This window comes from Drosophila obscura, unplaced genomic scaffold (assembly GCF_018151105.1).
Source record: "Drosophila obscura isolate BZ-5 IFL unplaced genomic scaffold, ASM1815110v1 contig_192, whole genome shotgun sequence".
Taxonomy (NCBI): Eukaryota; Metazoa; Arthropoda; class Insecta; order Diptera; family Drosophilidae; genus Drosophila; species Drosophila obscura.
In genome coordinates, this window is record NW_024542781.1 from 2074078 (window position 1) to 2086160 (window position 12083).

The 12083-nt window shown below is 46.0% G+C and overlaps 2 protein-coding genes across 2 annotated transcripts in view; one reads left to right on the plus strand and one right to left on the minus strand.

The window, feature by feature from the left end:
• The window catches only part of LOC111074880 (G protein-coupled receptor kinase 2), a 65144-nt gene extending 56973 nt beyond the window's left edge, over positions 1-8171 (minus strand). The window contains exons 1-2 of the mRNA XM_022367856.2: positions 7699-8171; positions 2122-2179 (exon numbers count right to left, since the gene is read on the minus strand). The gene's annotated coding sequence lies outside the window, so the exon portion shown is untranslated. The remainder of the gene's footprint in view (positions 1-2121; positions 2180-7698) is intronic.
• A 956-nt stretch (positions 8172-9127) lies between these two features.
• On the plus strand, positions 9128-11924 carry LOC111074878 (polyribonucleotide nucleotidyltransferase 1, mitochondrial). The gene is made up of 4 exons (XM_022367854.2): positions 9128-9458; positions 9517-9936; positions 9987-11207; positions 11278-11924. The coding sequence occupies exons 1-4, from the start codon at positions 9319-9321 to the stop codon at positions 11804-11806; spliced, it is 2310 nt and encodes a 769-aa protein (XP_022223546.2). The 5' UTR covers positions 9128-9318; the 3' UTR covers positions 11807-11924.
• Positions 11925-12083: the final 159 nt, after the last annotated feature.

The following is a 12083-nucleotide window of genomic DNA, read 5'->3' on the forward strand; positions in this document are numbered from 1 at the left end:
GAGAATAACAACATATAATTTATGTACATCCTTCAGTCTTTATTTAGGCTTTTTTTTATTTATTTTTTTATATTAAGTTACTTTCAACCGTGATTAGTTGAAAGATTTATTTAGCCTCCACGTCTCATACGGGTTTAACGCCAACTCCTTTATTTGGGCTTTGAGTGAAACAAATTCTGGTGATTTTCTTACTTCAGGGCATCCTTTCAGTCGACTACTCCCCCAGCGACCGACTGGCATTCCTCACGTATATTTTATTTGTTGATTTTGCTTAATGCAAATGCTCAATCATTTCGCGCCGTTGGGCGTCTGGCATTCAGGGGCTCCCTAATTTGATGTACGACAAATGTGCCAAAAGTTGTCAGAACCATACAAAAAAAAAATGAACGTCAATAAATAACAGGTAAGACAGAGAGACACAAAGGGAGACAGCGCGAAGGGGTAGACAGAGTGAGAGTCCTGCAGCAAATGTGTCAAAATTTATGAGCTCATAAAAATTTCAAGCTTCGAAAATTCGTTACGACTGATGGCATTCTGATGTATTCGATGACGAGGAACAGGAGAAGTGGGAGCATGTTTATAAAATGGAAAATGCCAGCTAACTGTGTGTGGGGGGTGGTAGGGAGGCAAAACAAAAACTTTCTTTTTGAAACTTCGAGTGGTGCCCCATAAACTTGTCAAATGCAACTGCTGCAAAAAAATACCCCAAAAAAATATATGTAGAGCTACACACAAAAATTGAAAGTGCAACTAAAAGTTTTTCCTCTCTGAAAGAAAATATGTTCCTAACAAGTTTAATTTTTTTTTTGTGCTGTTGCTGTTTCTTCTGCTTCTGCGGCTAATCGCCTTTTGCCGCCGCCCCTCCCGTTCCAAGAGTGTTGCCAACTGCCACGCCCAGGCGCCTCTTTTTTTATAGGCGTCGCCTGGCAAATTACCTAAAGGAAAAAGTTGTATGTGTGTGTATGAAGAGCACAAAAGTCAACAAAAGTCCGTTCCGTTGATTGTTGCTGCTGCTGCTGGTGGTACTTCTGCTGTAAAATAAAACAAATGTTGTGTCTGTCTGTCTGTGCATCTGTCTGTGTGTGTGTGTGTGTATCTATGTTATGGGAGGGACAACATAATGTCAACGTTTTAACAAAAGGGCGACCACTTTATATAGAAGGACACACAGATGCATATACAAGGGCCACCTGCAACAGCAACAGCAGCAACGAGCTAAACAAATGTTTAAAAATGTATAACAATAAATAAAAACAAAAGTTTAAACTGCAGCACAAATGAGGCGCTTCCACTGAAGACTGGAATAAAATTCACCCAAGGACTGTATACCTCTGAGTCCTACAAGAATCACTTGAACATCTGTACACATTTAGATCATAGGTTTGTGTTTATATCTTTTACATATTGCAATTTATTTAGATATATTCCACTCTTTGAAAGCATACAGAATTGTGTCATGGTTGAACTGAAGGCTGAATGGTATTTTAACGACAATGTTAGCAAAATCAATGGGAAATATAGCAATCTTTCATGTTCAAAAGTGTTAAAATCTCTCTACCGATAACCGATAGCCCGAACGTTGCACCAGAAATCACAAAAAAACCAAATGAGGCTCTAAAAATTGTTTAAACAAAAAGATGCCCCCTCCATCCTCTTGTTATTGGCTCTTATATAATATATAGAACGAAATGACAAATGGAATTCTGTTTGGCAGCACAAAATAAAGCGAAATATTTATTGAGAAAAGGTTTATTATATGAAGTGCATGTGCGGTGGCAGCAAGCAGCAAACAGCAACAAAAGCCAATTAATGGAAGCGTAAACGGAGATAAGAGTTTTTGCCAGAAGTAGATTCCCTCCCGTCTCGGCCCACCATACATGAGAATTGCAATTGACAATGCCACACATGAATGAGCGAGCGAACGAGTCTCTCATCAATCAAAAAGACTGGCAGTACAACGAGCTATCTATAGCACAATTATCGAATAAATGTGAATGAATATGTACGAGTATACGAGTATATTGTTGTGTCTTATCGGGGCAGACAGCCAGCAACGGCAAACAGATAGGATCCTGGTTCAAAAAATTCTCTTGAATTCTGATATTGAAATATAATTTGTACCTTTATTTTTGGGTTTCACTCCGAATATATCTGTCAATTGGTTTGGTTGGATATATATCTGAAAAGAGCAATAAAACAAAGATTAAAATTTAGGTTTTAAAAAGGGTATATTTACTTTGATTTGGCTACTCTCTCTCTCTCTTTCTACCTCTTTCTCTCTCTTTGGCTTTCGGCCATGTTTCAAAACAGAATAAAAGCAGCATCCGCAACGATGAAACAGCGAAAGAGACCACCCAGGATTAAGGCTTAAACAGTAAAATTCTCGGTAACCTCCCTCTTTATCCCTTTGCCACCGGTGCCATGCAGCCGCATTATTGTTAATGAATTCTACACGTATGGGCCTGGGCCTGGCTGGTCGATGGCTTGCAGTCCGAAGCAGAGGAGCCTGTTCTCTGCCTGACAAGTTTTTTGCATAAAAATGTTGCCTTATACCCTTTTGCTGTGCCCATCGAGTCATAATCAATTTGTAATGATGTTCCCAGGGAACGAGAAATGGGAGGAGCAGCGAAAGAATCGAGAGACGGAAACATGGGGAAAAAAAAATTTATTAATTGGAAAATGGAATAAAGTTTGGAAAAACGTTTAAAAAAACTAATGGAAATCACAGGCAGCAGATGGAAAGGCACAAATAATCACTGGTATCGCGGCAGAAAGAGAGGGAGAGTGAGAGAGGTCGGGGAGGAATGGAAGCAATACGCTTCTAGCGAAAGGAAGAGAAGAAGGATCGTGAGAGAGGAAGGAATGAGCTTCTTAGTCGATAGAGCGATCCGATCCCGTAGCCGAGATAGAGAGAGAGCCTGGAATGTAGTATGTGCTCCGTAGCACTCACATCGGAGATTGGCAGACACGGCACACCTTTGGGAGAGGGAAAACCACTGGGATGTACGCCAACGCGAATCGCACTATTCAAATGAAATCCCCAGCAAATAAATGTGATCGTTGCTGAAAGAAGTGTCTAAAAAAAAAAGAGTATGCATTGCTTCGACTACTGTCGCTCTACCTCTCCCTCACTGTTCTCTTTCTATACTCCCTTCCTATTCTCCTTCTCTCCCTTTATGTTATGCTCTGCTTCTCCTCATTCCTGCTTCTCTCCTTCTCTCATTTGTCGCTGTTGCCAAGTCGCCAAACTTGGTCGAATCAGAGTGTCAAGGTGTTGGCCACATTGCGATGCGCTGCTGCTGCTGCTGCCTTATACCGCTAATGTTGCTGCTGCTTTCTGGTGCCGCTTCTGCTGTTGCTGCCACTTGCTTTCTGCGTTCTGTAATGCGAGGGTTCAATGCACAATTGATTGGTTTTTAAGTGCATGGAGACATGGCTCGTCCGACGAAACGCGGTTCACCTTTTTCTCTGCCTCCGCTTGTGCCTTGTTTTCGTTTGTTGCTCATGCTAAAAGTTTCAATGACACTTTGAATAATTTTTTGTGGGCATTTGATGAAAAAGGAAAACCTCCTCTGGTGATGGATCATGATGGGTGTTGACAATAAGAAAAATCCAATTTCTGGACCGCCCTCAAAGGCAAACAAAAAAGATGTCTAGAAGCGGAACCCCATCAAAACTCCATTCCCAAGCGATACAAAAAAAAAAGAAAAAGAAAAAGGTAAAGTGGTAATAGCATTCCGTCAAAGGAAAAGGTGTGGGAGAAGGTGGAGGCGGCTACGGGTTTCGGCCTTTAATCAAAACTGAAAAATAAAGAGAGACAACACAAAAGCATTCAAGCGGCATAAGCCCCCGAAACGGGGAGTGGTAGGGAGAATCAGAGCCAAAATCAGAGGGAGGAGTCCTTAGAAAAATGTCAAAAACAACTTTTATTTTTTACGATTTTCCAGGGGGAAGGGAATGGGCAGGGGTTGCGGTGCTAGTGGGATGATTCTTTTGGGACGTCTAAGGAATTGAAGAATGTAAAACGTTTTCTCGGTGACAGACAACACAAATAAAAATTAGGCCTCGGGCCTCGTCTCTATCCCTAGAAATCAAGGACCTTGGAGAGGGTGTGGGAGCCTCTCTTCGAGCCAAAAAGTTTATCAAGGTCATTTACAGTAGGTTGGCTTCTGTCCCCCACTCCCAGCCTGTCCACCTGTCAGTTCTGCTGTCTCGTTGATTAGCCAGAGAAATTTCTTATCAAAACGAATGGCAGGTGTCTGCCCACTCTCCGCCGCCACTCTCTAAGAGGATTGCCGGGAAAGCTCTCAGCTTGTGTGGGGGTAGAGCGAAATGCCATTTGGAATCAATTCTGTTGTCTATTTGTGGTGGAGGGAAATTGCGCTCCATCATCCTGCAACTGCCAGTCAAATTTGGCATTAGGATTTCCGTTCCGCACACCCCCTCCCCATCGAAGTAGCCTAATGAAGTGGAAAAGTTTTTGCAACAACTCTTAAACGGATCCCTGGATTCATCTCTGTCCGTCTGCTCGGACGTGTCTGTGGAATGTATCTGCAATTAGGAAAACCTTCCTCAAAAGCCAACAAGAGGCACTGGCATGGTTACATCCGACATTCACACGTGACTGCTGATTTTGCTGTGTGTCCGTTCTCTTAGGAGAAATTTTTAGAGCGTATCAACGTAATTTTTTATGGGCAACACGTCTAAAAGAGAGTGTCGGTGATAATCTATAATATTTGTGCTCTACACTAAAGCCTCACCTACAATTCAATTGATATTCGTTTGAGGAAAACATTTCGATGAATTTTCCGCAGTAGTTTTCTCTTTGTCTCCCAGAACTATTCTTCTATGAATATTCCTCCATTTTCTAACAAAAATTCTCACATTTCAATTTAACATTTTCCCACACACTCGCGTTATTCAATGGAAAACTTCAACTGCAAGTCAATTTAAAATCTAATTGAATCCAGGTTTATGCAACACAAAGGCAAGAAAGAAATCCCTCCTGTATATGTAAGAACTGAAGAAACCTAAGACCCTAAGGGAAAAAATCAAATTTCTCAAGGGTTGTGCGGGAATTAATTAGATTTAGGGACAGAAAAATACACACAAAAGGATGACCCTAACAATGGCCATGACGGTAGGTTTGACAGCTGAACTGGCGAACTCTTTTAAAAAAGTCAAATCAAACCACAAAATTTCGCTAAGTTGAGAACAACGAAATAGAACAAAAAATTGATTTAAGCTGATTTTCAGGGGCCAGGCCAGCACTCGTTCTTTCTTTTGCCACATTGCAGGGGCTGTATGCCGGCACGCCCACTGCTGGTTTTGGCAATTAATATCAATTCCCGTTTGGGCCATTAACATGGGCCAGAAAACATATTGGCTAACAAGTGTCAAAGTCGCGCCAAATTAGAGCCCGAAAGGCGACGACGACGACAGCGACAACGACAAGGATGATGATGACACGGCACGCGGATATATGGATGGATGAATGGATGGATGGGGGGCACACAGGGCGTGGCTTTGGGCTGCGATTGGAATTAAGGATTGGTACCCCATTCTCTCTTTCTCTCTCTGTCGCTCTCTCTTTCCCTTTCGATATCCTGCCAAGAGAGCAGCATGTGGCAGCCAATCCTCCCCCACAATCTAAATGGAGTTCCATTTCTACTTTCTACTTTCGACTTTGGGTTCTCCGAGGTCTTGCCCCCAATTGATAATAATATTCGATTGCGTTTTGTTATTTGCTTTTGGGGCTGGGTCCTGCGCTTCGCCCATTGATAGTTTATTATTGTCTCTTGGAGTGGAGACCCACCAGACGATGACACACACAGGAGGAGGAGACGAGACACATGTATCGCAAATGGCCTACGTCACCCCATGGCCCAACACTTGTATCCTTCTTTATCCCCCTCATCCCTTTCCACACTCACTCAATGTCTCTCTCTCTCATTCCCTCGTGACGCAAGCCCGTTTGAGTGGCAATAGTTTTGACAGTTGAAAAGGGCGCCACATGAGGCACGGACACGACACTTGTAGACACCACGTCATGGACGTTTTATCCATCCTGCAGCAGTGGATGGATTGACTTCACCCCTCCAGAGATGACGGCCGAAGCCAGAAATCGGAAACGTTTATCAGCAAAATGCCAGTCAGGCTCTTTACAATTATGCAAAGACCTCGGGGGTCTCCCTCCCCCTCACTCTCACTCTCTTGCAGCAGCAATCAGTGCTTGGCGCTCCTCCATCCACTCGAACACAGAGCACAATGACGTCTACAAACGACATCCTCACACACACACGCAAACACAGCTAAATGCAAAAGGAGATAAGGAATAACGAGAAAAACAACAACAACAAAAAGCAGCAGCAGCGTGAGGCAAATAAATATCGAAACACAATGAAAAACACGACCGAGGGTCGTTTTAAAACTATTTTTGTATGAAAACCATTTGTCAGAGGATGAGAAAAACACACACTCATACACACATACATGGAAAGAGCTCCGGCATGATTTATTGTTTAATTAAAATTAGTTCTTTCGATTGGTTTTATGTTTATTTATAATTGGAACACTAATGGCAAGTGGGGAATGGTATTCCGACCAGAGAGATACACGCTATTTAGAGTATTTTTATTTGTTTAAACATTCCTTTAATGGAAGATTTAAAGATGGGAAACTTACGAAAACAGTATTCAATGTAAATTCAATTCGGTGTAAGGAAAGAGAAGAAATTCGATCGGATATATGTAAGTACAAACATATGTGACTGGTATTAAGTAGATAATTACGGCAGTAGATAATTCGGTATACAAAACCAAATATATTCCAAAATATGCCCACCACAAACCTTTCAGTTTTTTTCAATCTACAGAAATATATTCTAAGGATTGCTTCATGGAAGATATGTAGATACAGATAGATGGACATAATAGGGAAGCAAACGCTATACTCTGATTTCTATTTACATCATACGAATGCGAGTTTCCATTTTATGCTCGATTTTCATGTTCCAAGAAAGTTTAACCCTCCCCTCGTCAAAGGTCAATCGTAGTATGCGCGATGATGACAACAACAGAAGGCGACGACAACCGGAAGAACGTCTAGCATAATGAGTTATAAATATACGTAAGCATTGTATATGCACGTACGAGTGTATGAGTGTTTGTATTGTATACTCGCAAGTAGATGTGGGAGCGTAAGCGAAGAAGAGGCAAAAGAACCGCAAACGTAGCTGATAAGCGGCCGAAACGCCAACGCATTGCCTGATTGGCTTTCACTTTCAATCAGCGGAAAAGAGCAGTGCAAAAAGAAAGAGTGGGAGTGGGTGGGAGAGCCAGTGCAGAAAACGAGTGCGGTCGAGTGCTAAAGAGCCATTGCAGCAGTGCGAGAGAGATGCAGAGAAAGAGGGGGTCTGGCTAGACACCACATCAAAGGCATCGGAATCGATTGGGAGGGGTGGGCACTTAATGGAATTAACATGCAACAAGAGTAACAGGGAACAGCAACAAACGTGTGTAAATTACGGTAAAACACTTGAGCATTAAGTAATGCAGCCGTGGGAGAGCGAGCGAGCGAACTAATGAGGTGTGACAATTATAACGGAACAGCTGAGAGACAGAGATCCTCCGCTCGCGGTAGAAGAATGCAGAGCGCTGTCTTGTCTGGCTATAGGAGGGGGGGATTGGGTTGGCTTACCTTATACGACGTTTCTTATACCGTTTTATGCGCTGTTAATTTGGAATTTTCGCAACAATCAGCTGATAAGGGTATGTGTGAGTGTGTATGTTTTGATAAGAGCAGCGGTACCGCTTCCACCTTTCCCTCTCTCTCTTGCTTTCTTATGGCGAGCACACAGACAGCATAAACAATTTTTGTGGCAGAGGAAGAGTCTCTCTCGTGGGTCGTCGTCGTCGAGCGACAACGCCTAGAAGGCAATTTTCCGGCTTTTCAGGAACACGGTGGCGGCTGCAGCGTCGGCTAGCGGCACGCTTTCTCGCTTTTAGCTTTGGCTTTGCCTTGGATTTCTGCCTTTGGATTCTGGCGTTTGCTTTTGCCTGGCTTTGCGCGGGACTGCTTCTGTTGTTGGATATACTATATTTTTTGTGTTTTTCTTTTCAATTTGACCGCATTTGTCGAATTTGGTTTTCTTTTTTTTCTTTTTGTTGTTTTGCGGCTCTCTTTGGCCGACACACACACTGGCACAGCACAGCACTCACACACACAGAACTCACGGGCGCGCGGCGCACACACAAGCACACCTATACACACGGCAGGCAGCGAGAAGAAATTTGTACGGGGCCGAAAAAGCAGTTGACGAAATCGGCTTGATTGCGGGGGGGACTGAAACACACGGCACACGAGTCAAATGACGAGCGGGGGGTGCTGTTCGGGCGCAATTGAACTTATTTTTGCATACGATTGCAATACACGCGTCTCACTCGATTTCTAGTAAATCATCCGCGATTGCAGAAGTGTACGGGGTAAGTATGCGAGATTTGTGCAAGAAGTAAGTGAGCGCAAGGCACAGCAATATTTCGGGTAGCATTGCGACATTGGAAGCAGTGTTGCCAAACCAGCTATTTCCCGCAGCATCTAGCTTTTTTAAAGTCGCGTAGCGGGAGCCAATGGAACACAAAAGACAGCGGGTATAACATTGTGCAATTGAAATGTATGAGCGTTACGCATCTTACTTTTGTACTTTTTTTGTTAAAGCAACATAAACACGGCTAAGAACACAACATACAACAATTTTAAAAACTTTATTTTAAAACTAGCTTTTTTTCACAAAATATACTGGCAACACTGGTTGAAAGAAATTCAAAACATTTTGTGCGCATGGTAAAGCATAGAATCAGGTGGGGAAATGTGCATAAAATGTAGGTGTATTATATTTTGCTATAGTAGCTAATCTGCCTCGCTCCACTGTAGCTTTTTGTTAAACTTGAATATATATATGAATATAAATTAATATTTTTAAGGGAACAACTCTGATTCATATGTGAGTCTGTGAACGCATGGTCTATCTATATTAGGTAGGGGAGAACATCAACAGCTGTTCAGCCACACACATGTTGCATACTCTACCTTACGATAAGGTGAGCATGTCGGTTTTCAGATAAATATCACTGAAAATTCCAAAAAACAATCGTAAATGGAACAAGTTACAAAAAATAAAACTAACTTATTTTCATATCACACTGTGTTCCCATGTATTTAAAACCGCCATCGACTAAAGGTCATCAAAAAGTCACTGCAGCCGCAGATCAAGCCGGCAGATTTTAGGTAACGCTGCCGCCTGGTTCCCGCTGCCGAACCATGATTTTCACGAGGAAAACACTGAAATTGCTGAATTACCGCTTGAAAAGCCTTGCCGCCGCCCGCCAAAGTGTCCATCGATGCCTCCAGAGCAGCGCCAATGGAGAAGTGCCCTCGGTGGAGGTGAACTTCAGCAATGGGTGAGTCTGCCTCCTACCAGAGCGTGTCCCTCCCACAATGACACGAAAATCTTTACAGACGTAACATGAGCATCAGCTCGGGGAAGCTGGCACGCTTTGCCAATGGCACTGCCGTCTGCCAGATGGGAGACACTGCCGTGATGGTGACAGCAGTGGCCAAGGCGAAGCCCACTCCCGGCCAGAGCTTCATGCCGCTGGTGGTGGACTATCGGCTGAAGAACGCCGCCTCGGGGCGCATTCCCATGAACTTTATGCGCCGCGAGTTGGGTCCCTCCGAGAAGGAGATCCTGTCGGCCCGCCTCATCGATCGCTCGCTGCGTCCGCTGTTCAACAAGGATTACCGCACGGAGACGCAACTGGTGTGCAACATGCTGGCCATGGATGCGGTGCACTCGCCCGACATTCTGGCCATCAATGCCGCCTCCATGGCGCTCTCCCTGAGTGACATACCCTGGAATGGACCGATTGGAGCTGTGCGGTGAGGGCAAGATTAGCCGGAGTAGAACCATAACTGAGTTTCTGTTTCAGGGTTGGCCTTTGCGATGGCGAGGTGCTGATCAATCCCACCCGTCGGGAGCTGCAGTCCTCGCAGCTGGACCTCGTGGTCTCGGCCACCAAACAGAACCTCGTGGTGATGCTCGAGGGCAAGGGGAATGTCGTGCTCATGCAGGACCTCCTGAAGGCCATCAAGCAGGGCACGCGGGAGGCACAGTTCATCATCCAGGAGATCGAGCGCCTGCAAAAGGCGTACGGCAGGCAGAAACGCGAAGTGGAGTCCCCGAACAGAGTCGATCCCGAGCTGCAGGAGGCGGTGCGCAGCATGTGCGAGATGCGGCTGCGAGAGATCTTCCAGGATGCCAGCCACGACAAGATCTCGCGCGACAATGCCGTCAACGAGGTGCGCTCGAATGTGATCGACAAGGTGTGGTCCTCCTATCCGGACACGGAGCCGGCGGTGATCGGCGAGGAGTTCAATCAGACCTGCCGCTCGATCTTCCGCGAGCTGATCTTCGAGCGGAACCATCGCTGCGATGGCAGAGACTATGATACGCTGCGGAACATCAGCTGCCAGGTGGACATGTACAAGCCGCTGCACGGCTCGGCCCTGTTCCAGCGCGGACAGACGCAGGTCTTCTGCACGGTGAGCCTGGACTCCCCGGAGAGTGCCATGAAGCTGGACTCGCTGGCCGCCCTGGACAGTGGCGGCCTCAAGGCCAAGAACTTCATGCTCCACTACGAGTTCCCGCCGTACGCCACGGGGGAGGTGGGCCGGATTGGCCCGCTGGGACGAAGGGAGCTGGGACACGGCGCCCTGGCGGAGAGATCTCTGCTGCCCACATTGCCACACGATTACCCATTCACGGTGCGCCTCACCTCGGAGGTGCTCGAGTCGAACGGTTCCAGCAGCATGGCCAGCGTCTGCGGTGGATCCCTGGCCCTGATGGATGCCGGGGTGCCGGTGAGTGCCCCGGCGGCTGGGGTGGCCATTGGTCTGGTCACCAAGTACGAGAACAACGACACCAAGCATCTGCAGGACTATCGCATACTCACCGACATCCTGGGCATCGAGGACTACATGGGGGACATGGACATGAAGGTGGCGGGCACACGCAAGGGATTCACAGCCATCCAGGCGGATCTCAAGGTCCCTGGGATTCCATTGAAAGTGGTTATGGAATCGCTGCAGAAAGCCACCGACGCCAAGTCCAAAATACTGGACATTATGGCAGAGGCCATTCGAGAGCCACGGTGAGTGAGGAGCCAAGAGGAGCCATCGAAACCTCTGGTATGCTCACAGATTTCTCTTCTGCTCTTTCAGCAAATACCCAAAGGACAGCTGGCCCGTGAGCGAAACCCTCAGCGTGGAGCCGCACCAGCGCTCCCAGTTGATTGGCCCCAGTGGCCTGCACATGAAACGCATCTACCTGGAGACGGGCGCCAGCCTCACAGCCGCCGATGAGAGCAACTTCACCGTCTTTGCGCCCTCCCAGGCGGCCATGGACGAGGCCAAGGAACTCATCGAGGGATACTTGGTGAAGGAGCGAATCCCGGACCTCGAGTTCGGGGGAATATACACTGCCAAAGTGACAGAGCTGCGGGATACGGGCGTCATGGTCATACTGTATCCCAGCATGCCGCCAGCTCTGCTGCACAATTCGCAGCTGGATCAGCGAAAGATTGGCCATCCGTCGGCCCTGGGCCTGGAGGTGGGCCAGGACATTCAAGTCAAGTACTTTGGCCGCGATCCCGTCTCCGGTTTCATGCGGCTCTCAAGGAAGGTGCTGCAGGGCCCTGCCCTGGGCATTCCACGATCCCTCAACAAGGCGGCAGGAGAGAATGGCACGTGATCCGAAGGCAAGAGCACCAAATTGTACAGTTTCTTCGGGCATATGAAACTTTATTTGTAGGCTATATAAATTTGTGTGTGTGTGGTTTAAAACTTGTACGTATATAAAATATATAGATGAAAAAAAGGAACCCCCGAATGCATGGGATGGGATGGAGAATCTCTTCGCATGTCGCCGCGTTGCCCAGGCACAAAGTTAGCTACTTACATATAAATGATGGACAATCAGCACAAGTAAATTATATAACTTAAAATCTAGTTCTATGCGGGATAGGAAT

Coding starts and splice junctions, on each gene's coding strand:
- LOC111074878 (XM_022367854.2), top strand. CDS start 9,319: ATGATTTTCACGAGGAAAACACTGAAATTGCTGAATTACCGCTTGAAA. Junction 9,459..9,516: donor GAGGTGAACTTCAGCAATGG/GTGAGTCTGCCT, acceptor AAATCTTTACAG/ACGTAACATGAGCATCAGCT. Junction 9,937..9,986: donor GGACCGATTGGAGCTGTGCG/GTGAGGGCAAGA, acceptor TTTCTGTTTCAG/GGTTGGCCTTTGCGATGGCG.